Here is a 27898-nt window from a genome sequence, read left to right on the forward strand (position 1 = left end):
TCTCGGCATTCCCGGACGTGTGTTGATACGAGGCAGTAATCGAATAATCGATAGATTAACCCTTTACGCTCCATATAATCCTTTACACTCCACATGAAACGTCATCGGCGACGAGTAATTATCGATTTTCGCGAATCACATGCCGATCACTTGAGAACACAAAAAAATGCGAACGGGCGATTTGTGATTCTCTTTTGAGCGATGGTGGCAAAATCAATTGAGAAAAGTTATCATTCGCGGTTCGTGTTAATAGGTCTACGTGTGATATCTTAAAAAACGACAGCAATCAATATCAAGTGAAGAATGTTACGCGTAACCGTCTTAAGAGGGAGGGAATCCACTTTCTTAATTTAAATTAATTTATTGGGTCATTAAGTCTGAAACTTTACAAATGTAAAAGCGCCATCTTTAACATTTGTTATCTCAAATTTGGCGCCAGACGTCAGTATCAGGTTAGGTTAGCGTGATAGATGTATGTTCGCTCTTCAAATGTCATATTTGTTTGTTCAAATATCTTCATTAGTTTTATTGGTGGATTCTTTTTTATAGAACTATGGAAAAGTCCAAAATTCGTGTGATTTATGAATATGAGTTCCGCCGTGGAACCACAGTGTCGGAGACAGCTCGTAATATCAACGCTGTATTTGGTGAAGGTTCAACTACTAAAGCAACGGTGGGCAATTGGTTCAAAAACTTCAGAGATGGAGATTTCAGCCTCGCTAATGAGCCACGTGGAAGACCAAAGACGAAGGTGGATAATGATCACTTGAGAGCCGTAGTAGAGTCCGATCCATCTCAAAGTACACGTGAATTGGCATCGATATTCAATGTTTCTATACCCACCATATTGTTCATTTAGCTGCAATTGGTAAGATAAAGAAGTTGGACAAATGGGTCCCGCACGAATTGACCGATGCGCAGCAGGCGCAACGTCTAGAGGCTTCCCTTTCTTTGCTTTCCCGTCACAAAAATTAATCTTTTTTGAATCGAATTGTGACCTGCGATGAAAAGTGGATACTCTACGACAATCGTAAACGCTCACATCAGTGGTTGAACGTTGATGAACCACCGAGACATCACGCGAAACCCAACATTACACAGAAGAAGCTTATGGTGACTGTTTGGTGGTCCAGGTCAGGTGTTATCTACTACAACTTTATGAAACCTGGTACATCGATAACGGCTGAAGTATATTGCAAGCAACTGGACGAAATGATGCAACAACTTGCTATTAAACAACCGAAATTGGTCGATCGGTCAATGCCAATGCTGTTGCATGATAATGCTCGACCGCACACTGCACGACTGACCGTGGCAAAGCTACGGGAGTTGGAATTGGAAACTCTCTATCATCCACCATATTCACCAGATCTATCACCTACCGACTATCACTTCTTCCGGAATTTGGACAACTTGTTGGTGGGAAAATTGTTCAATTCTCAACAGGCAGTCGAAACAGCCTTCCGCGACTTCATCGATTCCCGTACTCCTGGCTTCTATAGTAGAGGCATAGACCAACTACCACTAAAATGGCAGAAGTGTGTAGATAACATGGGCGCATACTTCGATTGAAAATAAATCATGTCCATGTGCCAAAAAATGCAAAAGTTTATGTTCTATTTGTAAAGTTTCATACTTAATGACCCAATATTTATTCCGAGCGAATTTATTGGTCGCTTCTATCTTGAAGTACCGATGCCAATGATCAATGGATCATCACAAGAGACCGGCCGATTCAACAGCCGATTTTTGCCTGGCACCCCGGAAACGTCGATTGCGCGCGTCGACGAAGGCGTCGCGACGCGCCGACGTGGTCGCTCGCGCCCGCGTTTTCCCTCTCTCGCTCTCTCACCCGTTAACTCCAGCACGTGGTATCAAAGAGAAGGATATACATCGGGGTGGTCGGTCTTCTCCCGGCCAAACGGCGACGACCCTCGCTCGTCGTCGTTCATTCGCGCGCGCGGATTCGAGAGTTCGCGAAAGCCGAACAATAACACCCCGACCGGGTTCCACCACCACCACGAGTAGCACGAGTTGTAACGAGTGCAGCGCGAGCGAGTCATTTTTATACATAATTTTCGAGCGCACACGTAATTTTACCCGGCAGGTCTACATTGCTAAGTTTGGAGTGAGGATTCTGCATCTTCTTTCTCTCTTCTGGATCCCTCTGGATCACTCATCGGCGCGGGAGGAATGGCGATGAAAATCAGTGACTTTTAATTTCGCCTCCAAGATGGGCTCGGGATGGACACGTCATTCGGTAAGCCCGAATTTTTTTAATTCACCGTCCGTAAGTATGGTTCATCACTGTATCCTTATATAAGTTTCCGCGAGAAGAGAAACTATAATGAATGACGCCAACAATACCAATGTGTGTGCTTGTAATTAACACTATGACGATACAAGAATCTTATCCCAAAAGAGTTTTAAAGATCCCGAAAAACGAGAACACCGTATTGAACCCATATTCCTTTGGTTCACTACTTCACTACTTCAGCCTCGAATAAAGAAGAGCTATCTGCAGCTACTGATCCACGTCCATTAGCCCGATAGTCCAGCGGCAAAAATCTAATTTAGTGGCACGGCAGAGGCGCGAGGCATACTATGCTGTACTAACACTAATAATCCGCGCTCGCCGTGGAGACGTATTTTTAGCGAAAGCCCGAGACGTCATAACACATTAAGATACGTCGGATTATCGTGGATAATAACTTCTCCCACAATAGCAAAGTTCGAAAGGCCACTCGATCGGCTCCGCACCTGTTCGCCAGCGAAAATTATTATCCGACTTAACAGACTCTCGGCGGCTCGGCCCGTCGAAACGTGTCGCATTCCGCTCGCGCGCGCACCCCATTACCCCGACTCAATAAAGATTTCATTCATCGAACGCGAACGCGAGGAAAATCTCCTCTCGCGGAAATAAAAGCCCCCTCGGCATCCGGTGCTCCGCTCCGTTCTCGGCGCGGCCGGCCGATTAATTCTCGATTCGCCGTTCGCCGGAAGTTCCGAGAGGGACGCGCGAGAACCGCTCAGGCTTTCCCGTCTCGCCGCGTATCCGCGGCTGCGAGAATAGAAACGAGTTTACGGAGGCAGGCAGACAAAATCGATATACATCGCGTTAATAATGAAGCGGCAAGGTCTATAACCTTCCAGCGAGCGAGTCAGAAAATCGACCTTTCACGGAGGGGGATGTAAAGACACTTGGTCTCTCGGCCTCCCTTTCTGTCTCTCCCTTTTACTCTTTCTCTCCGCGCTGCCTCTTCCGGATGGCATTTCCACGGCGGAAATGCCCTCCGCGAAATGCCGAGCCGAGCGTGAATTTTTCTGCATGCGAATGCAGAAAATATCCGGATCCCGTGAATCGCGTGACCGCTCATCCAGCATTGCCGGGGAACGTCACGAATCAGGTATAAACGTCGGATCGGACGTGCGTGAGACGTGTGAGACACATTGCGTCTCGTATTAGCAACCTTTTTGCCAGCAGATCCGAGGCCGACACGCAATGGGATTGATAATTAAACGCGGCGTGACGGCTAATTGTGCGATTTGTATAAGCGTTTTAAATTTGCCGGAGTAATCGCATGATCTCACGGTGATCGCGAAATGTTTACGGTTTGCATACCAAATGCATGCTGTTACATATTATGCAGCTTACCGAGGTATCAAGCGCTCAACATTATGCGCGTTTTTCATTAACTTCGAAAACACATTTCCCGTTCACTCGCCGATGTAAATCTCTCCCGCAATGTAAATGAGTGATTCGCTCGGGCAACTCCAGTTAGTTCACTCGCGATGAATCCGCGAATATTCGGTCCGATTCGCTCGAATGTCCCTGTGTTTCTCTTTGCGATTTTTTTTATCAAGATAGCGCATAACGCAACTACGTAGGATTAATATACACTCGAAGAGGAACGCGAAACATAAATGATAAAAAAATAGAGACCCGTATCAGAAAATCCTTTTACGACTTTCAGCATTTCCGTTCCTTTTCATTGATTTCCAATTATTTTTATATTTTTTCCTTCTATCTTCTTTACGTTTTATTAATTACCTCGGCTAGTTTATTAGTTTCGCTTTGACGTATTGAAATAACGTGGAATATGATGCGCGAAACGCACATTGGGATGCGTTTTCCGTTTTCACTTATTCGTGACTGAATAGTAATTGGAATAAACTGCGCCGGGATTTGGATTCATTAAATTCTCATAGCTAATTAGCAACGTTGGGCAAACCACTGATAACATTTGCGTCCGATAGGAAGGAAACGGTATATATTCGCGGGTAACGCGAGAAACATCTTCCATAGCAATGAATGATGACCTCAGAGTCGCGTTTCGGAAAATCCCACTAGAATGGTCACTAAAACACCTACAATTAAGAACAATCATTACGGAGAGCATTACGCGCAGCTGGAGTCACGATCGCGATTGCAATTAAGCTCCAGTTACGGAATATCATGGTGAACCGTGTGCGCGATCACGCGTGAAATATTATCGCACGTCGCCGAGTAATTGAATTTCGCGACTTGGTCCGCGCGAAAGAACGCGCGCGCTCCACCCCGAACTCGTTACGAACAAATTTCCGCTGATCTCGTATCATTTATATCAGTCGCTGGAGTTGATCCGCGCGTAATCGCGCGACTTTAAACGGGTAAGGGTTTAATTAGTTTGGAAAGCGGCGCCGCAAGCTCTTGAGCCGCGAGCTCGCGCGGGTGGTTCCCCGCGTTATAAGGGGTCCAACGCAGTACAGTCGGGTGGATGGGGGTGGATTTGCGGGCGAGAAGCAGAGGGTTTCACTTGGCCGAGATACAGCACGAACTACTTGGCCAGACACTCGGGCACCTTCACTTGATAAAGGAACGATACCCGACTAGACGCGCCGTCGCGCCGATGCTCACAAAGTTTGCCATTTCTTTTAATCGTAGGGATGTTTCCTCCCTTGCAACTCGTCTTTGCTACCCCCCCCCCTCAGGCCGCGAAATGCTCGTTCTAATGCGCGCTTCATCGCGCGCGGAACCGTTAACGGGTGAGCGTGGCCAGTTCTGCGGGAACTCCCAGAGCGGATACGGAAAAGCTCGATTTGTATGCAAAATTGAGATCCCGTTACGATCCCCGGCTCGCACCGTATCACGTTTTTCAAAACGTATTTCACGTTTCAAACAAGCTCGTCGGCAAACAGCGCTCGTCGTCGTCATCATTATTTGAGCAAAATCCATTTATTGCTGCAACATATTAAAAGCATATCCCTTCGCTCTTGGATTACGTCTAATTGCGCTTTGAGCGCCGATTATTCCTCGTCCCACGCTCCGCAAAGCAAAATAAAAGTCTTTCTTCTGCAGGAATGCGCGGTATATTTTTCCTTCCTTCCTTCCTCATGAAAACGCAGTGCTCTCAGTCTTCATATCTACGGAATCTCGTCGCTAGCAAGAGCGGTTAGCGCGGCTCTTTGTCGCATTGACTTTCATCGTTACGCATTTACGCTTGGAGTATCTTAGCTAAAGTAAATTCTTCCTTTGATCGTCGCGGAATCGCCGGCGGAATAAAAATACTACGAATAACATTTTATGTCGCTCAGTGCGTTTAAACGCTTTACACGCGGCGTTTATGTCCCGCGATTATGAGACATCGCGCGTAATTTCCTCAAGATTAGATAATTTAAATGTGTGCGTTTTGCGAGCGCACGCATACGCATCTCTCCATATCCGTCTCGTTCCTCTGGGTTCCTTCAATCTCTCCCCCATACCCCTCGAATCTTCGCGGCGCTATCCACGAACAGCCGATACCAACGCTGAATGTAACACTTTTAGATTTGTTTTGCTTGCGGCTCCATCAAATCGCAAGTATATTAAAGAAGAGTTGCAGATGTACCTCGGATCTCTCCCCGAGTTACTAAACGGCTGTAATTGCCGTAACAAGACCGCGGTTGCTGGCAGACACGGGGGGAGATAAATCTAATATTAATAAAGCCAAATGGACGCCGTGACATTTCCCTCTCTTTCATGCCCAAGTCGCGGGGAACAATTTCATTTATTACAATTACAAAATATTAATAAGAAAACGAGGACTCGCTCGCGACATAGTGTACTCCGGGGCTAGTGAAATATTAACGGAGGTAGGGAACGATTGCGTGTCAAGGTACCGTCCGACCTCTCCTACGCCGACCAAGGTCCCCCGTATATTTTTCCCGGATGACCGGCGTTTTCGAAGCAGAAGTTTCGTCGGCGGAGCACATGCGAGAGTAGCTCGTTCCACAAACACTCGCGAGCGGTTCGACAAATAACTCGCGCACTGACTCACGTCGCGGTCTCGGATTCTCGGGGTTCCAAGCCGCAACGTCAGATTTACCCACGCGAAATTTCATTTCGCGATCCAAACCGCAAGGATCTATCCGAGATGTCCGCGCACGCCGTAACGAGCTTTCAGCTGCGACCTCCGTCTCGGGGCGAAACTCATTACGGCGGATCTACGAGAAAACGCTTAACAGCTTTTGCTCGAGAATTAATCATGCAGTTTTTATGCGCTAATCACTGGCACGACGTATCTCGTGCCAATCAGATTAAGAATGTATAATTAAAGCTACTTAACATTAATATATACATAGCAATTGAATTTGAATAATTATACAATTTAATTAATGATTTGAGTAATTATTGTTGCATTCATCTCGAAGATATATCGAACGTTTCTTTATCGAATGAATAATTAAAGCTTAATAGATATATAGCAAGTTTGAATTTGAATAATTATATAATTTAATTAATGATTCGAATAATTAGTTTTGCATTCATCTCGAAGATATATCGAACATTTCTTTATCGAATGAATAATTAAAGCTTAATACATATATAGCAAGTTTGAATTTGAATAATTATATAATTTAATTAATGATTCGAATAATTATTTTTGCATTCATCTCGAAGAAATATCGAACGTTTCTTTACCGAAGGTAATCGCGTTTAACGAGATCGTGAGGAAATCTCCCTCCCGAGAAAATCTTTGCTGTATTATCAAGTCGATGCGTGGCACGAAGGAGTCGTGACGATACGTCGATGCACCTTGGCGGAAGCGTGCCAAGGTCATTGTGGTTGGTGCACGCGGAGAACGCTTTCCGGAGTCGCTTTAGCGGAGCCCTTCGATCGTTCTCGCTTGGGATCGTTCCTTGCATGGGATTCTCCTTCGTTCTCCGCTCAACCGGAAACCAGCGAGGTGTCCATTGTGCGACCACTCAAGACAATCGAGATGAAGGCGAAAGGACCTAGTGAAGGCGGTGTATCCTTTACGGCTGACTTGATGAAACTAGGACACGCCGCGGAATCGATATGTCAGTTGTCCCGTTCAGTTTTAATTCGGTATTCGGATCAATACCGGTGGTTAGGTTCGTGCAAACCGAAGCTCATCGTCGTTTAAGGAGACAAATTGAGGAGACAAGAGGAAGAGGGGAACGTGCCCGTTCACCAAAATTCGGGGCTTAAATGGAACTGGGGAATTCATACATCGTTTTGCATAAATGCATTCGCTTTGCTTTTCGAGGTAGCTTTTCGACGAAGATCGATACGAGAAACGTTTTCTGACCAGCCAGCGTGCAGCGGGATTTCGGATTTCAACTTGGCATTTCAAGGCGCCTCTGTGAGGAAAAATGCAGCGCGACCATAAGTTTCGCAGGTCCGTTTCGATATACTTTTGTAGCGGATTGTCCAGTTGAATTACCATCAGTAAAATCCATACAAAAGCGCTGCCTGCTGCCAGAGGCAGGGAGAGTTGAAGTCAAATAATTGTTTTGTTTTATCTGACTTAAAATTGAGGTATTCTAAACCGCATTAAGACGCTGCCTTTTCTAATCCTCCACTAATCCATTTGATTATCGGTATCCGACGTCCATAAGAGTGTGTTTTATTCTCTTTTGTCTTGTATTTGTCTGCACATTGTAAAACTCATTAAAAAGTCACATAAACGCACGTGTTCAGAAGTTAAGCGTTAATTTAATGCTTTGGGGCGCGCACTATTATTCCGATGGACGAAAGGTGAGATGTGGACTTCCGGAGAGGCCATTGTAATCCCTCGAACAACCAGGACATGCAGATTCGGTGGCACCTGTGTAAATGCGTATGCCCTCGCCCTATCGAATGTGAAGCAGAGACGGAAATGGATATACAGAGCATTACGCGACCAGTGTCTACTTTGTAACCGCGATATTCCTCCGGCCGTTACGTGGCAAGCACGAATACCGCGTTTACCGTGGAACGAAATATACATATATCGATCGGACAATACTCGTGGCAACGCGAGTATAAAAAAATGAGTGTGCTCGTGTTTGACACCGTGGCGAATCTTTTATTATTCGCGAGACTTTTATTTCCCATGCAGGGAGTCGCAAAGCCACATTATCACGGATAGGTACACGTGGTTGCTCAATACATGAAAAGTCGGCTCAAAGCGCGTGATTCAGTGCGATCTGGCGCTTATTCAAGAAATATTCCCTTGCTATAACGATAATAATGAGAAGCATAGCAGATAGGCAATCGCGTGGATGCAGCGATCATAGAAAACGTCCCTTCACGAGGGCAACGTTGCGTGAATTCTAGACTCGATATTCTCTTCGCCCTACTCTTCATCTTCGTCTTTCGGGCGAGCTTCGACGCGGCCAGCTGCGAGAGAGAACGTTTTGCATAAATGCAAAATTGTGCGCAGCGCGGAAGTGAAGTGCTTTTGTGGTGCGCCACTAATCTTACGAAATCTGGGCTTGTTGATGATGTTGAATGACTCGCGAAACACCTTCTGCGTTTGTCTTTGGGTGTTCTTCTGTATTTCATTCGTGTCGTTTGCATTGTTCTCCGCTCGTCGTTACATGATGAGATTCACGTCCACGTTGTCGGCCAAAAATACTCTCTGTCAGACGTCGTTGCGTAATACCGCAGAAACCAGACGGTGTTGTGACGCAATAAAAACCTGAATCTGACGGGTCCCCTTGTGCGGTCTCTCAGGACAATAATTCGTTCTTTTCAATTTTTTCCTCCATCGCCTCCACTGCTCATTTTTTCCCCTCGAGCTTGCCAACGAAATTTCTTGACGATCGTCCCTCTTTCTTATCTTTTTCTCTCTCTTTCAGCTTCGATTACTCTCGACGACGTATCGCGGCAAACGTTGCTTCCCTTTCGTCGCGCATAAATATGTATGCGTGCTCTAAGCCGTATACGTGTGTGGCGTCTAAGCGCGAGATGAGCGTGGAACGTTCTGCATTAATCATGTAATTTCGTAGCAATCTGCGAGATGCGCATCAGACACCACGGGTGCCGCCGTAATTCCACGTGTGTTTGACAGGGAATCCCGTAACCTCGTGCCCCCGATAAACCCACGTGTACGTGATAAAACCGCGGGCCTTTATTCGCGCCCGGTACGAAGCTGCGAGAGTTTCGATGCACGTCGAACTTGTTAAAACAGACACACGAACGGGGCTAGCTACCCTTGAAGAAAACTGCTTACAGCCGTCTCCATCCCTGTCGCAGCCTCGTTAAGGGCCGGTCGATTCGTCATTTTCAGATCGATCCGACCGATAAAGAGAACACGGAGGGAGGAGAGCGGAGGGGAAGAGGGTAGTGAGAGAAAGAGAGAGAGCAGGATAGAGAGAAACCGGGTGTAGGGTGGCCGCATAATTTGTCGCTGGAGTTACCTTCATTTCCCTTGGATCCCCGTTCGATTTTCTCATTATCGTCGCCGAACAAGACGAGTGCATCGATGAGCACGGCTGATTGTAAGACGACAGTCGCCTAGTGTAACGCGCCAAAGTGTAACGCAGGTCGACGATAAATTACGTCGCGCAACACGTCCGGCGTGTTGATAATTAACACTTATACACGGCGATAATAATTAACGCTCGCTCGCGCGTGGATTACACGTACATAACAGGCTGCGAACTAACGAACACCGTGCCATGAAAAAGATGTAATTCTTCGTTCATTGCGTCGTCTCGTTGAATTGCGCAGGGGGATGAAAACACCCCCTCAGTCATTCGCCGCGGACAATACGAAGACGAGCGATTAATCAGCGCGCGAGGCAACCTCGGGCGCTCGTAAAGTGAACTGACGTCTGCTTGATCGCACGTGAAACGCAAAATCGGCGAACGTACAGCTGCCAATTAAGGCATGTTAATGCGTTCGGGGAAATCAGGGTAATGAGAATCGATTACCGGTAGTTTCGCACAGGTTTCGATATCCTGCTGTTTCTAGGCTCAACACGACTGTGCGGATACCACGCACGGCTCTACGACATCGACATCGAGAAATGAGTTTCTTATCAGGACCAATCACTTTCGCCAAGTGTCATCGAAATTCACATCGCAATCGACTGGGCCTCAAGCTGCTCGATCCCACGATTTAAACGGAATTGATAAGATCACGGAGAACGACAAAACGCGCTGGCATCCCTTCGAAGTGCTTAAATCATCGACGCGACGAGGAGGATGGCGCCCACGCTGAAAACAACTAGTCAATGCGAGTTTGCAAAACAGGACGATAAAGAATGGCGTTCTGCAGTTTGCGAACTATCCCACGAAGCGACGAACGCACTTAAAAGTAACGCCGACGTATCCACCGTGCGAACGGAGACGATGCATCCGCGAACGATACAAGAGGGGTGTCGAAGGAGCAACTTATAGCGGCGACGAGATGTGTTATCCTAGCCGCGATCTAGAAATCTGGATCTGATATCGGGAATTTCCCCGGTCGTAGGATCGTTTTTAACGGAGCTCTAAACTCGTCCGTGAGACGAGTTCAGCTCACCCCGACTTTTGAATTTACGACACTCTGCATCGATGCCTCCGGTTTGTTACTGAAACGAGGACTTCGAATGTCCCTTCGAGAGCGCAAAAATTACGACACCACAAAGTCCTCGTAACGAGGCGATAACATCGATACATCGAGTGCCGCAGATTCGAGAGAACGCAATAATTTTTGCATAATTAAAATCGAGGACTATTACGGAACATGTTTCGATAAATCTGTGACCTACAATAGAATCGTTTATTGCCTTTTGTAAGTCAACATACCGGCAGGAACGGACAAGCAAAGCCTAGAGCAAAGCTATAGAAAAAATCGTTAAGCTACTTATTCCCTGCTATGATCATATCGACAAGCTGATAACGCTAAAACGACAATCTCCACAGCATTTTTAAAGAGTTTCTAAAACTCGCAGCGCAGCTCAAGTTGGTGCGGATCCCGTTCAAAATTTTAATCTGGCTCGGACGTAAGTTTAATGAGCCATTATGCGCAATTGGACATGTAAGACCTCATAATGCGAGGTAATGTTGAGCGTGAATAGCGGTCTCGGTTCGCTGAGTTTTAGCCGGTTGTAATCTCCTTACCTCTTATCAAACTCCGAGACGGGATCTGCATAATTTTGAAGTATCCCTCGCCGTGACGAAGCGATCAAATAGCTGTTTCGAGAATCGGGACGCTCTATGGCATCCCTCTATAAATTGGCATCCTCGTCATCTGTTCGAGCAAATCGGATGTTACGCGTTGTCGACGTTATCTATTAATATACACTCGTGTGCACACTCATACATTTTCAGGAAGCGCGTATGCGAACTTGACGTGCGCTGATAAGACGAGCCCGTCGCAGACAGAAGACCAATGTTCAGCGATCCCTGCAACCCTCCTCGTCCTCAAGGGCATCTATTTTTACCAGAACCCACCCTACAGTCTTCTGTCCATTCAGCCAGGTACTAAGGTGATTTCGGCAACTACTTGTTCCATCGTAAACTACGAGCCGCCCTCCATCGCCATTCGGCGAGCATCCCGGGAGATTTCTATTTCGAGCTTTTCCAGTTCGCCCGATCTTTCACCCCGCGCAAAAATACGCGGCGTCGAATTCCAGCCGGCTGTTCCATGCAAATTAGGCGCTTGTTCTCTCACCCTCGACTAACTCCCTGCGGTATCACCCTCGTATTTTTTGTACCCCTCGGCGATGCCGCTTATCGTTCAATTATCCTGAAGGGCCGATCGATCGCCTGAAACCTTCTCCGATCGGGACTCTTCCAAGGTCGCGAAAAGCGACCGTTTTTCAAGGACGAATGCACCACTTGTCGCCCGAGATCCGAAAACTTTTGCGGGGTTATTTCGAGCATTCGACCGAGGGTGTTCCGCCAGTTATCACGAGAGTTAAGATCGCGATCTCATAGGGAGCACGGCGTGGGGTTCCGCTGTCGTAGGAATTCCTTCAATTTCGCTAAAATTTTAGGTCTTCGGATTCCTTTGAACGAACGCGGAGGGATCCCTTTTTGGCCCCTTTGGCCCTTTTTGGTCGCGTCGGTTCGGCTCTTTTGCGATTTCTTCCAATACATGTAACTTTTACATAAAAGATAATATACGATCGACCTGTTCCGCGCGCTTTTGAAGGTTCCTCGTGATCGGGCTTCCAGTGTCCAAGGACGCGTTTTATTATTTACGAGAATATCCGTGAGGGCTAGCGGGGCCAATGGAGCTGGTCGTAATTAGGCGTAAGAGAGAGGGACCGCCGCTCGTAGCTGCTCGGCAAACGATATTAATTAAAATCCATTAACGAAGCTGGCTCGCGCGCTAACTGACGCGCGATATACTATACAACGTCACTTTCTCTACCCCTCGCGGCCGAGATATACGCCGAAACCGGAGATGGCTGTGCGATCATATCCTCTAATTTATCCCGCGAGACATGAAAGGACGAGACTAGACCCGAGTAGATCGGCTTATCGTTGCACTCTATTTTTTTACACATTCTTCTCTCGTGACAACCTCCAGTCGGAAGCTTGATACGTGATGCTCCGTACTAGCAGCCACAAAAGGGGTGTCTACGGAGCATTTCAGGGTTCTCATGTACTTCCACTACATCCTTGCTCCGACAACTTCCTGATCCATTACCTCAGGGACGATAAAACCGGGCGTAAGGTACCCGCTCCGCTGAAATAATCATCGCACGGTTCGAACGAGGGCGTGATCTCTTCCGTAAATTTCCCGGATTATTTTGGAATATCCGACAGAGAGAATATTGCATTGAGGTTTCTATTTAGATGTTCAAATATGAATGAGCAAAATGGCTTTTCCATGATGAAAAAGAAAAATACTACGTCGTGTGTATTCCGTCCGCGCACATTTCGCTCGCAAATCATTGTTTGCCCACGTTTACCCACTCGAGAGCCTATCGGGGAATGCCTAGTTTTTCGATTTTCCCATCCTTTCCTGCCCCTCGTAGACACCATGGCGAGCGACGCGAGGGACGCGCACGAGATACGCCACGAAGTGTTCCACTTCAGTGAAGTAATAGTTCGCCACGAAGGTCGAAAAGAAGAATACTTCTTGCGGAGAGAAAAGAGGTACAAGGAGGCGTGGATATATAGCAGATCGATTGACAAACGGTGAACGCCTATTTGCAGTAGGATAATGCCGGCAGTCACGGAGGGAAACATCGTCTTCTATTTCCTCTATTGCTGCCGCTCTCGGACTTCGTAATCTTCGGCTCGGATCGGGATTTATTTTCCGCTACTGCGACTTAGACGTCGTTCTATGCGAGACATAACATTCGTTTGCACTTTCGTTATTAAGAATTAATTATCGAGCGGTTATTAATCATCTGCATTACGCGTATCGCAAAATATTGAACAACCTTGCTCTTTAACTGGCGACGATGAAAAACTTTGTACGCGTGATATAAGTTGCGGTTATATGAGCAAAAAGGGGTCAACGCTTCTTCCTTCAAGTCTCACCAATATAGGGCAAATTGCACGATGTGCTAGCAACATCCCCGCAGTGAACGCAGAAAGATACAGCCACTCTGGTCAAAATTAAATATGGAGCAATAGTTGCCCCTGAACACGTGTGGACGCAATTTCATTTTCGAAAGAGACATGTGTGTGTGTGTCACGTGCTTTTATCCGCACCGTACAAACGTACGAACGAACAAGCGCAATAATCTGGATTCAAACTCAATTAACGTTTCTGTCAGAGCAATAAATACGCGGCACGTACGCGTAGCGGAACGCTTTCCATAAAAAACACATTCTACGTTTATAGGTTCCCTCTCTCTTTGCCGAATAATCGACGGTAAAGCGAAAGTCAGAACGCTGTATGACAAATCATCCATGTGGTTAAACGCGTCCCTCCTCTAATAAGTCTGACAGGAATCTATTGTGATGCGAGACATACTATATAGCTCCCCGTTTATTGTTCGAGTCTTGCTGAATCAGCAGGACTGATGCGAAGTTTACAAAGCAGTTAATTATGCCCTGCGTCCACCGAAAATTCTGCTCATATGGCGGAAAGCCATATGAGCGAGTGCGCGCGCCTTCGTTTTTCGTGTTTATTCGAAATGGAAAAATGTTCTCGGTACTCATTACACACTACGTCGATTCTATTTTCCAACTTAAAGAGAGACACGTGCTACCGTCGATTTGCTGGAATTATATTCGATGTAACGAGCTTACGAAGCAGACGCAGGCGGCATTCGTTTTCGTCATTCTTGCCATCATGAATACGTCCCATGATGGGTCAATTGAGTGACAGTAATTGATAACGCCCGACGTAATGTTGCATGCGATATATTCCTGCAAAAAGAGATCGCGCGATTTCGAATAAACAAAATTGTTCACTACGGCGTTAATCTCCTTCTCGTTGACTCTCGTTTTTTCGGTATTAATAGAACTCACCTTCGATGGTGGCGCTGATAAAATGACATTCGCGACGATATACATAAATCATATACAATGAATCCAGTAAACGTTACCTTGATGTTAAATAAATCAACCGGGTCGCCAGAAAACAGAAAGACAAAGCTAAAGTGTCTTGATAAGGAGAACCTTGCCACTGTATATTTGCAGGTAATTGAGTGTAAACTTTTTTAACAGAATCTCGCGATAGGACCCCACTCTGTCGTAATAAATCAGTTTTCGCGGTGTCCTATCGATTCGCCACCGAAACTCTTGTCCGACAGAAACTTCCCCTCTCGATGGGAGGTCGGGTGGATGCTGTTTCCGGGATGTAACTATCACTGCACCCCAAACTACTCGTGCGCCATGTGCCGTGCTCCCGCGGCGGTTTACCATTTTCCATCGCGGAGGTCGTCATAGTGGTGCACGTTCAACTATATGGAAATGTCAGATGAAATGGGACACGCACTCGGTACTTCGCACGTCTGCACGCGTCTGCTCGTTACCGGAGGATGCGTCCGTCAACCCTGTACGCGGCTGTGATTACATTATTATACAGCGTAACTGCTAATTTGATACGTAACTGTTAATGCGGTTCCGATGAATGAGAGGTGCGTCATGTGTGCGCTTCGCGTTATTAGATTGGAAGGCAGGACATTGCTCGCCTTTATGAAGGATTGAAGAGTTAGAGGATTCTGTTCGTATTTTATCGGAGCCGCATCGCATAATAAATTCGGAATCCCGGACGCGCGAATACTCTCGGTTATCGATTACCCGTGGAATCCTTCGAGGACTCTGGCTGTGTGGACGAGACGTGCGAAGTGTTTCGTGCAACAAGTATCCAGATAAGTGATACTCCTCCAAAGGTTCGGCGATGTGGATTCTCGCGAGAAATAGTCTCCCGAGACTGGTCTCGGGTCTCGTTCGCGCGTTGTTACCGTGCGTTCGCGCAACAAGTTAAAAAGCTGAAGCCACCGATGCCCGCAGCCGATGCTTCATCCGTCGGCGAATTTATTCGGTGGCATGAAAGTAATTGAAGTAGCTTCAGAAAATTTTACGTCGCCGTGCACGAGGGAGCAGCGCACGGAGGATCAGCTCTGGCGTTTAAAATTTCTCGGCAATCGCCGCGCTGATGCAAATGAATATAAAAATGTCGCTATCATCCCCCGTTGCATAACTACAACAAGACGGAACGGCGGGTTGATTTATCACGAAATGACAGGTCAGAATTAATGGCGACACGACGAGTCCATGGCAGGAGCGAGCCTCGCGTGCGCATGAATTATGGGATCCTCGTACAAAATTCGCGGTCAGTGGGACACGAAAAAAGGAATGAGAGGAAGGTCGGACAGTAATGTCGATGCACGTGTACCTGCGGCTCGCGTGATAACTCGGTACAGGTGGTTTCACCGGGAATCGAGCGAAAGGGAGCAAAAGGTGGAATAGGGAGTCGGCATCGATCGTCCTTCGGCAAGTTTGCGTCGATGGCGGAAAAAGAAGAGAGAGACATGATTTTTAATTTTATTCACCAACGTCTTTAAAACATTGTTTCCACCTATTTTCCTCGCGATTAGCCTCGAGAAGTCCATCGTTTCTGAAGACGGCCGGTTACCATCAGCATTATTCGTTATTTCGAATATTCCGCTTTGCATAACATGTCGTTTGTACGTATAAACCGCATAAGCAGAAACATGATGGATTCGTTTTATGTAACCCGAAACGAAGAAGGAGACCGCGCTCTCGCGTCAGTAATAAAATTGCAAGGAACTAGAACGACCGCTAAATAACACGCGATTACGCGTTCGAGATTTATTATTCCACCTCGCTCGATTGCCCCGCGCGCCCACGCGCACTCCTTGTCCATTAATCATAAGGGGGGAAAAATTTCCGGATCATCCGCGTCAAATTGACCGTCAAATTGAGCCGCAAGAACAACATGTGGAATTTGAGGATTCACTATGTGAGACGTGCTTATTTTCCTCGAAGATTTCGGATCTCCTTTTTGCCGAATTCTCATATTGATGTAAATTAAGAATAATAACGTTACGTCAAAAATGAGGATTTAACGTGCGTATTTAACAGATTGCGACATATTTTGCGACAGGATACAGTTTTTATATAAGATGACAGAGAGAAAAGACCATTTTCGAACACGAAGCGGGCACAATAGCCTCGAGAGTCGTTTTTAAATGACACTTTGACGTTAAGAACATTATGCAAACTGGAATTGCTAGCGCAGCAGAAAAAGGAGAATCGCGTGGAGAATCGCGCGATTAAGAACGTGGATCTTTCTATGAAGATATAAAATTGATAATCTCAGCTTAGTACTTTATTAGGAAGTCGATGCAGAACTTTTCAAAGATAAAAATCCTGTAACCTCATCTCTTGACTCGGCACAATCTATTAAAAAGCTGTCTGAGATGGGAAAAATGCTTCTCTTCATCGTCACTTTTTTCAATAAGATTATCTCCTATCGCTTTCGTGACTCATTGAAACGCTCGCTCTGGCTTATATCGGATTTACTACATATTAGCTGCAAGGACTACGTGACTTATATTGGCCGATCTTAATGCATCAGTGTGTACACAACGGACCGGGACAGAAAATAATCCTATAAATTCCTGTAAGTAGCTACGTAACGTGCACGATCACGTATTGGAAACGCGCGGAGGAATTCTGAATAAAATTTTCTGTTTGCCATATTCGCGAGATCGATACCGATTGTAATCGAAAAGACAGCGGTTTACACAAAGATGAGATTTTATCGGAATTTAAGGTTTTAATGGAATTAAAGCGGCGTTCCGCGGCGGTTGGTTATGCAATAATAATCGATGAATTACAACATCAATCCCGAAACAAATCGGATTATTAACCAGTTGGAAAAGTTGTAGATCGCCAATGCCAATTGTGAATTTCAATGGTGTACGCTCGTGCAATACTGCCACGAAACTTGCACCGTACAGTCGTTGTTAATGTTACGGTAATGTTTATGCGACCCTAAAATTTGATTCGCGTTTAGCCTGGATAATTTCGTCAATGTGTATGACGGTGCGTCGTAGTCTGAGGCACACTTTAAGTTTCAGGCTACTAACTATTAATAGTCGACGCTGTAAAATTCAACAACGTCAAACGAGGTCGCCTTTTCTCTACGTCTGACTGGCAATTGCAGCAACCGCATCTCGCGGTAGTCGTATCGATGTAGCTGGCTGCTGGCAGATACGCTAATGGTCGATAATGGAACTGCCGCAGCAGCATCGTAATCGAATTATAACCACCCGGTAGTTGCTTCTGAATCCGCAAAACAATAATGTTGCGGAAGACATACGTTTTCTAGCATTCGCACTGAGAGCCAGGCGCTGCGACCAGATGAGAGTTCACCCCTCGTTTGCTCAAACGAGAAGAGCGCACGTTGCGGGAGTGGAGAATAGATTATCCCAGCTGACGTTTCCCGCTTCTTGCACGACGCTATCTGCGAAAATATTTTCCACGTTGCTCAAGAAAAGCAGCTTCGCTGTGCGCGACACGTACGATTCTCCTGCAACGAAAGATCACATCATCATCATCGTAACTGCATGTCGCAGATACAGTTTGCTTGAATCCAACCTGATGTGATGTGTGACCTTTCACATGTCTATGGTATCCTTGATGATCTGATCTAGCTCGTGTCATATGTCGATGTCTACGTGATATTACAATGTTAGTTGTTAGTGACAGGCGAGGTCTACCTGAGGCGTACCGTTGAAGATAATGTCGTTTACACCATACGTGTTTGCTGTAAACGGTGAAAAATGTGAGGTTCGCGTTTGGTATCGCCTCACATAATATGCAAGTCACCCTCTGAATAAAACTGTAGAGTAAAATACAGCCAAGAGATAATGACCAATTGACAATAACAGTTTCATAGTAAACAGACATAGTGTTTGAAGATAATTTACATAAATTACTTATCATTGGAAGGATTGTCCTCATTAAAAATGCATATGTTTTTGTTTCAGGGCCTTCAGGAACAACCGGCATTATAAAATCACAGATAGGGATCCAGCGGCCCAGGAAGGGCGGTAGATTCACTTGAACGGGAGCTTTAATCTCTCAAGAGAAGATATCCGAAAGCAAGAAAGCAAAGCACGTGGGAGGAAGAGGAGGAATGGGCCCTTGGGCCTTCGGCGTGCCTCTCATCCTCTCTTCAACTGTGGGTCTCTTCTTGAATGGCTGCGTTCTCCTCGTTGTGCTAGGCCTTGGTAAACAGGTGAACAGTAACAGATATATGCAACATTCGTGTGACATTTCTCTGTGACGTCTCTCAATTTTTTCCCGATCGAATCGTGCGTTTCACAGTGGCGCGCACTCTGAATTAAGGTAGCTTTCAAAGCGCGATATTTCGTAGCTCGTACTTGAAAAAAAGAAAAACGCCCGTGCGATTTTAGTGATTGTTACAATCGCTCGTCGGTCGGAAACGATAAATCCGAGTGAGTCGATCGCGTGCGACCCGCTCTTCCAAGCGTGAATTAAGGGGGGAGCCTGCTTTAGACCGTTGAAAATAAGGTATAATTTTATGAATTTTTTTGGAGAAACTATACAGCGGATCATTATAAAACTTTGATGCATTTATAGTACATGTTTAAAGATAAAAAAATTATTTTTTTATTTGAATATATCGCCTGTAGAGGTCGTCCTGGAGGCATCTTAGTGCAGCCGGCATTGTAAATTGGTGAGCATTCTCCTGCCTCCAAATTTCATCCAAACTGAAAAATTGAAATATTTTCTTGTTATTTATGAATTCCCATCGTCGATGAACCTTTAATATTCATAAAAACATTAAGTTAAATAATTATTTTTGCATGAAAAAGTTCAAAAACTTTATCTAAAAATCGTACTTTTGTGTTCTAAGCTCCACCATTTTGGCACTTTTCAACTTTTTTCTTCTCTCTTTGGTTCATCGACGATGGGAATTCATAAATAACGAGAACATATTTCAATTTTTCAGTTTAGACGAAATTTGGAGGCAGGAGAATGCTCACCAATTTGCAATGCCGGCGACGCGGCTGCACTAAGATTTCTCCAGGACGACCTTTACAAGCGATATATTCAAATCAAAAAATAATTTTTTTATCTTTAAACATGTACTAATAAATGCATCAAAGTTTTATAATGATCCGCTGTATAGTTTCTCCAAAAACAATTCGTAAAATATACCTTATTTTCAGCGTTCTAAAGCAGGCTCCCCCCTTAACATGAGATTTCCTGGCATTTCGATCAGAGTTCGGTGATATTAAAAGACACGCTAAAAGCGTATCCGAGTTGCAATCACGGCGAAGAGAGCGCAAGGTATAAAGAAATAAACTCTTCGAGATGAGTACACGCATGGCACGTTTGACGAGGCTTATTTATCCTCGGCCGCGTTAAAAGGATACGAACCACCGTCTCTCTTGTTACGAATCGCGAATTTACTGGTCGTCTTCTTGACTTGCCGTGCCTCCGATGTCTCCTATACAGTTTTATCGAACAGTTTTATCGTGCTCATGGGAAACTCGCCGGATGATCCGGCGTTCTCGAACGCTGAAGCCAACGGTGCGCAGCTTGCGTGCGGCGTAGCGCGAAATCGTGAAAATGCCGTCGCGCAAAAATCATTGTAAATTTAAAAATCGTGAAACCCAGTCGGGTATTAAATACCGTCGCCGAGCGGAAACCCGATAACGCTTGATACGCTCGAGCTGGCGAATCGACGAATCGCATCGCAATGCCCGCAGACGCAGCAACAGCAGACGGCGAACACTTTGTTGCTGATCCATTTGGGCGCCGTGGAAGCGGCGGTGTGCCTGATACTGCTGATCTTCACCACGAGCTCGTGGCCGGTCGCCGGCACTTGGTGCGTTCTTCACGGATTCCTGCTGGCGCTCTTACATCCGGTCGCCCTCTGGACCGTCACCGGATTAAACTGCGACAGGTAAATCTCTTTGCCTCTTTCTGATACTCGGTTGCTTCGGTGGCCGAAGGTATGCGAAGGCGATGCAATTCAGCGCCGCAAATCGGACGCTTCTGCTCGAGCGAAGATCAGTTTCCCGTTAAACTCGTGTTAAACTCGTACAAGCGAACAGCGCAACTGATATCTCAATGGCAATCGGCGTTGCGCCTTGTAAAAGGGATATACGCGTCGATTGTTAATCATTGTTCCCGCGTCAATCACATGTGAAACCGCGTTTTACGTTCAAAGCACGTGCTTTACATGATTCTCGAGTATCTCTCGAATCGCGAGGCACGCAAAGCGTCCCGCACATCTCACGCATTTTCCATCAGATTATTCCCGCGGGAAGCAGCTTGATAAAATCGCCCTCCGCCCCCTAGCCTTGTCGCGCATTGTCTATTAATAAATCATCCGAAAAATACTTTTATATTACGTGCGTGCGCGCGCGCATCCATACACCTGCGCGCTTCTATCTACGGTGCATCGAAACGACGTCAAGCGAAATTTCACATCGATGGAGGCAGGAACGTCAGTGTGTCGCTGAGTGAATTCAGAAGCCCGAGAGCGATTCCTCTTACGGAGAAAACTCTTTCGATAAAAATCGAGTTCAATTTTGGTACATGGCAGGCGAACGAGGCAGCCTCGACTACCGATCCGAGGCACAATGAGATTCCCGATGTCAATAATGATTGCACAAGTGCAAATAATATCGCCGTGTCTGTCAAATAATACGAGACGCCCGCTCGATGGAATCCGCGTAACCCAGAATCGCTTATATTGTCGTCCCATTTCATATACTTGTTGCTTGTCCCGCCGCGGGCTCGCGTTGACAAACGGAATGCATTTTGGGGATCTACCATGAAGTTAGATTGCGCCAGCTGGATCAATTCAGCTCTCATACGCTATGTAAATACCCGAGTAAATTATTTCGGGAGCGATCCCCCTCCCCCAAGCTCCGTTAAGATTTCGCGCTTCGTTTCGTCGCATTTCACGCGCGCTCTTACGAAATTCCGATGACGAATGCCCGCATTTCCGCGTCGTTCTCCGCTTTAAGGTTCTTTAAGGAAACACGGAAGAACAGCCAACTCTCTTCCTCCGTATCGCACTACCCAGTCGGACAGCAGCTCGATCGACCACAACTAATATTTTATTCAGCAGCTTAACAGATTTAAACCCCTCACACACCACTCAGTTCACCTTTCCGGCTTCTGTCCCCTGCCTTATTGTAATATTGCATTCCCGCCGATCTGCCTCGAGAAAGTCGGTTTATTGTTCAAAATACAATTTTTATCCGATGTAACGTTTGATATACAGGGTGTCCCATTTTATATTTGTCAGTAAAATATTTCGATACGACGTCGTTTCAGAGAAAAATGTTTCAGACAAAAGTTATATGGCTTCGAGGGGGCAAGATGATGATATTCTCAATTTAATTGTAGATGGCGCCACTTTCGAGATTTCATCATGGCGGCCATTTTTTTAAATGGAAGTCGATTTTTCTCTCTAAGTGAAAGTTGTAGCTGATAATGAGACGAATACAACGGTTTTTTGTTTTTTGAAATTGGACCATTTTTCAGTGAGTTACAGCGTTCCAAAGTATACTGTTTTATAATTTAAGTATACACATAAACCAAATCTTGTATCGAAAAATGTTTCTTACAAAAGTTTTATGACTCCAAGGGGGACATAAGATGCTGCCACTGATTTGACCTTGGGTGCACCTGTCAAGGTTTATGTGAAGGTTAACTTTTTTTTAATGGATCTCTTTATTTCTCATTATACAGTCTTGTAGCTTACCTCGAGAGCTTTTCAAAACACTATAATAAAGTATTTTTTCGTTAAATATTATTTGAGTTATGAGAACTACAAGTTACAATACTGCCGGCATTTGCATTACCCAAAGTGTACCGTTTTATCAACTATCCTACTTTTAGCGCTATCCAGGAACAACGGCGTGGACGTAGTAGGTTTCTGTTCCCTTCGGGGTGCTTTATTAATGTGAGTCCCCTTGCCTCTTACAATTGGGGTGCTTGTTTAATGTGAGTCCCCTTGCCTCTCACAATTGGGTTGCTTGATTTACTATAAATTTTTCGATACAAGATTTGGTTTATGTGTATACTTAAATTATAAAACAGTATACTTTGGAACGCTGTAACTCACTGAAAAATGGTCCAATTTCAAAAAACAAAAAACCGTTGTATTCGTCTCATTATCAGCTACAACTTTCACTTAGAGAGAAAAATCGACTTCCATTTAAAAAAATGGCCGCCATGATGAAATCTCGAAAGTGGCGCCATCTACAATTAAATTGAGAATATCATCATCTTGCCCCCTCGAAGCCATATAACTTTTGTCTGAAACATTTTTCTCTGAAACGACGTCGTATCGAAATATTTTACTGACAAATATAAAATGGGACACCCTGTATAATAATGAGAGGGCGATCTGAAATCGATTAGACGCTCGAACGGGCGTGTAATCGGAATCTCACATGGTATCTACTGCATCTAATTCTGTCTCTTAGATTGCCATCATATACACACGTGAATACACACACTACGCAATTGTTGTATGCAGGTATTACGCAATTGCTGCACCTCTGCATTACGCCGCTTTGGTCTCGCCGCGTCGGGTCGCCGTTGGATTGGCTGCTTCTTGGACGGGTGCACTACTCCTGTGTCTGCCGCCCTTCTCTGGTCTAGTACCGCCTTACAGGTTCGTACGTTATGTGTTACGCCATTAACCGTCACTGCCACCGCCACCATAAACACCGGTGGAACCGCATCATTACATTCCGCGGCGTTGCTTGGGCGGTATTGCTCCGCGATTGCTGCATTTCCCCGCATAATGAATGAGATTCGATTTACTCTGTGCTCTCTCTCTCTCTCCCGTTTCGCGTAAGTTGTTTCGCGTGGTACAAAGGCCCGCGAGACAATTTCCGCACCAGTTGTTCCCGGAACAGCGCTGCGCCGAGGATTCCTGTTCCAGATTTCGCCGGCGCAGAGTTAATTAAAATTAATCGCGACGCTGTAAATAAATTCCGCGACGCTTTTTAATGAATTCTTCTTCAGTTTCCAGAGTTTTCATTCGATCCCGTTTTTGCCTTTCGACTTTGCCTTATCTCAATACGCGTCTTGATAAGAGTCGCTGCAAGTGTAGATGTAAATCAACTCTTTTCCGATATCCTTTTCAGAATTCAATGTAACTCCAGATTTAAATTTCAACTAGAAATTTCGATATCGATCAGGTACAGTCCAGGGTTGGGTTGCTGCGCCCCGGATTTCGGGAACGACACCTGGGGATCCGCCGCGGCGCTCTACGGCGCCGTCTACGCCATCCTGGGTCTTGGACTGCCGGCCGTCCTCGTGACGGTCTGCAATTTACGCGTGCTAGGCATCGCACGATACCATCGGCATCGTATTGCCAGTGCGATCTACGAAGTCACCCTGAGCGCCCAGGTGACCATAACTCATCAGCGAAACCCATTCTTCGTGCCAACCGTCACCGCACCTTCCGCCGGTGGACCGCCACGTTTTCGCAGTGCCGCTAGCACGGTTCGTATTTCTTCGACGCTTTGCCGATATTCCAAGAATAGCGATGAATCATGTGGTAACAGATTCGATGTCTTTGAACTGACGAGATTTCTCGAACAATCCGAGATCGATTGTCGTCTGACAAAAATACCCGACGGATTTAGCTTGTCGGATCGACCGATTTAAGTTAATCAGACTAATTAAAAGCCCGGTAGTTAAAGCCTCATTCTGTAATTGACTTTCCCACTCCGAAGTTAGCAAGTCAAATCGATAGACGACACCAGGCCGGTGGGCATCGCCCCGATCTGGGAAAGTACATATTGAAACTTCCTCGCTTGTAGCTTGCCTCGTGGTTACTTGGTACCTCCTATTTTAAAACCGATTCGCCTGGATCTTCCATATATAATTAATTATTCTTCACGGAACATATTGACAGATCGGACATTCGTCCGTTTGTCGTTCATGCGGATAAATAGTGTCATACTGCAATCGAAGGATTTTGCCGATAAGTTTTATCGGTTCACGTGAACGATAACTCTCTCCAGGTGATGCAGCTGGTCGGTTCTCTCTACGTGCTCTACTTTCCATACTGCGGACTCATCCTCTGGGAGGCCTGCAGCGCTGGTAATCAGCACCGTCTTCACGCACATCCCAGAGTCGCCTCTGTGGCGTCTCTCCTCCTCGCGTTCTCGCCACCCATCAACGGCCTCCTCTACGGTTTGAAATCACAGACCCTGCGACGATCCGTGCAGAACTACTGGCGGAAAAAGGCGACCAAGTCGGAGCTGCAACAGGTAATTTCGATGCATGAGAATGCGACGTTCTAAAGTAACATTCGCGCAACGCGAAACACGATGGTCGAGACTCGCGATTATTATGTTTCATTGTCCTCATCGTTTGCATATAGTGACATCCGCGTTTCAGGAGATACAGGCGAGAACGCCAAGCGTTGCGGGCTCGAGACGGCCTTCCGGCAGCGGGAACGTTTCCTTCTTCCCTTTCCCGCCCTTACAGCGGAGGCTCAGCGAGGCGTTGCTGGCCCTCGGCTCGTGCAGAGCCGGGAGTAGTTTCGAAAGCAATAATCTCGGATTCCAGCGCGGCAGATTGCAACCCGCCGCCTCGTGCAACACTCTCCGAGTGCCGACCACCGAATCAGGTACGCAAAGTTGGGCGATTTGCATGCTGGCACTTGTTGCTGGATACTATCCGCACTTCCGCACATTGTACTCAAACAACCACCGCAATCGAGAACCGATTGTCTAACTAGCGGTAGTCTAACTAGTCTCGTGTTCTAACGCGAGTGTTTCCGTAAGGAGCTCTAGTGAAATGAAACGCATTTTTCTAAGACCTCTTGATCGATCTTGATGGATAAACGTTTCGACACTGATATGAGCATCATAACACCCTTTCATCATGGCGCGCTAAGGTGAGCCGAGCAAATTGGTGAGGGCGAGTGCGAGCGCCGTCAGTCTGATGGGCCCTCATTATCGGAGTGACTTTATCGGGGCGGATTTGGGCGCGGGATGCTCCATAGCTATGTGCGAGACCCCGAGGAGAAGCCCGAGGATCCTCATAACGCGCGCGTACAGCGAGGAGAGCCAGGATGGGGACAGCCCGCTTCTCAGGAAGACCTTCAATACCAATACTAACCCTCCGCCGTGTGAAAGTACGTTTAACACCCACTAACATTTATAACGTTATCTTTACCTCAATCACAGTCGCAATTTCGGGATGCGAGTCTTGCAAAACTTTTGCGCCGTTAATTTACGTGGTTTTCCTGAAAAAAATTCCAGCAATGCATAATATTATCTTCTTCTGAAAAGCTGAAGTTTTTGTACAAGTTTCAAACTCGCAAGTATCGTTGAAGTAAAGGGGATGGACTCGATCTTACTTAAGCAAACGCTCGTTTCTCGTGCGTGCTTAGAACGCCGATGGCGGCACTGCAGCACCGGAAGCGAGAGCAGCACGGGGAGCAGCGATGCGAGCGTGTGGACCACTGGTGTAACCCCCAAGTACGCCAAGGGTAACGCGAAGAGTAACTCGGCGGACGGTTCCTCGTCACGGCGATACGCGCACGGCAAGAATTTAGAAGAAGGCGCGCTATCGACTGCGGTCAGGCCGAGCAACAACAGCGAAAGTAGCGATACCACGGACACAACTACCGCCACGACAACGACCACCACGCTGCTTAAGTCTCTTACCATAGTAAGTAGCGATTTTAAACTTGCTCGTTAAACAGTGGCAATTGTTGGTAATAGAAATGCGACACCCGTCGCAAGTAGTTGTAACTTCTTAACAATTTTTACAATGATAATGAGAGATTCCGATGGGAACAATGAACCAAGAATCTCTAGTATGTAGCTTGCTCTAATGATTGTCTCGAATTAAAATAATTAATAATGCACGGATTGCAGGAAAATAGCGGGCAGAAGGACAAGGTGAACGGTAGCATGAAGAAGAGAGAATTAAGCGAAAGCGAGAGCAGTTGGAGCAGCGTCGAGGAGATAGAGACCAAGGCGATGACCGAGAGGAACGACGAGGACGACAGTCTCGAGAGGTCGAAGGAGGAGCCGCAGGCGAGGCTTCCGCGGCGAAAATCGAAGGGCGGCGGCCACGAGTCCGAGATTGCAGAGGACCATGAGGAAGCCGCGCAACTCAGGCCTCTTCTGACTCCCTCCTCTTAAACCTACCCCCCTAAACGTATTTTCTTCTGGCTGATTCGTTCACGTCCTGGAGAAAATGAGATCCCGCCGCGTATATTTAAGCGACACCGATATACACGGCGCTCCGAGAGGTTTCGAGGTTTTAAAATATCCGGCGAGCATCCAATCGCTTATTTCGCGAGCTCGCAAAAGACGAGAAATCGACCGGTCAATTGCAAACGCCATTATTTTGATAACTCTGTCCGCGCGAGAGGGAAAGAGGAGGTACCTGGAAAGTAACTTGTCATACGAGGGACGATCACAGTCGTTTCTTATGTTCGAATAACGGTAAAACGGTGTAAAAAGTTCGAATGGAAACGTGGATTCGGCTCTTTACGCTCGACGTTAATATATCGACATATCCTGAAAAATTATATTTTTGTACTTTCACTCTGCACAACATGTGTTACACGTAAACGCAACGTGAACGTGGTATCATTCTTTACAACAAACAAAGAACGAAGAATCGTTTAATCGTCGGCGCAAACTGATCTCGGAAAGTCTGCTGGCTCTCGCTTCGACGGATAGGAGGGAGAATTAATTGTCGATCGTGCTCAATCATCATCGACGAAAGTTTGCGTCAGCGACGAATTCGCGTGAACCGATCCGCGAAAGAGTTCCGGTCCAATTTATCTTTAATTTGTTGAAACGAGTCGTACAAACTCGCGGAGCAGCGTAAGAACGGACACCCGAGAAAGTTTCTTTTGACGAGAAGTGGCAACGACGTTGAATCAAAGGTGAAAGTTCCAAGGAATGTTCAGACGTTAAGTTCATCGGCTATTTCACGAAAGGAAACGTGAATCTCACAATTCTGTCTTTTGTAAAGGTCAAGTTCCGCTCGGTAGTTGAGATCGCATTCATCGACGTGAAATTCCATGGCTCATTTATGACTGATTACGATTGCCGCGCGATAATTATAATATTAGTATTTTAGGTAACAGTAAGCGACAACTGTAGCCGGTAGCGTAAGTAGCCGTTGGAATTGACGCAAAAAAAAAGAAAATCGCGCTAGGGCGTACATACGCGTG

At 46.2% G+C, this 27898-nt stretch overlaps 2 protein-coding genes across 4 annotated transcripts in view; one reads left to right on the forward strand and one right to left on the reverse strand.

The window, feature by feature from the left end:
* The window catches only part of LOC105281653 (phytanoyl-CoA dioxygenase, peroxisomal), a 37880-nt gene that overhangs the window by 3721 nt on the left and 6261 nt on the right, over positions 1-27898 (reverse strand). The window lies entirely within an intron of this gene.
* Positions 1861-27868, forward strand: LOC105281643. Of its 2 annotated transcripts, XM_011343018.3 has the most exons (10): positions 1863-2260; positions 18669-18919; positions 20421-20617; positions 23213-23350; positions 23883-24189; positions 24714-24962; positions 25093-25324; positions 25595-25834; positions 26093-26373; positions 26583-27868. In XM_011343018.3, the coding sequence occupies exons 2-10, from the start codon at positions 18818-18820 to the stop codon at positions 26850-26852; spliced, it is 2016 nt and encodes a 671-aa protein (XP_011341320.1). In that variant the 5' UTR covers positions 1863-2260; positions 18669-18817; the 3' UTR covers positions 26853-27868. The 2 variants fall into 2 exon arrangements, with proteins under 2 accessions (XP_011341328.1, XP_011341320.1); XM_011343026.3 differs by lacking the exon at positions 25595-25834 and having other exon boundaries at positions 1861-2260.

This window comes from Ooceraea biroi, chromosome 6 (assembly GCF_003672135.1).
Source record: "Ooceraea biroi isolate clonal line C1 chromosome 6, Obir_v5.4, whole genome shotgun sequence".
Taxonomy (NCBI): domain Eukaryota; kingdom Metazoa; phylum Arthropoda; class Insecta; order Hymenoptera; family Formicidae; genus Ooceraea; species Ooceraea biroi.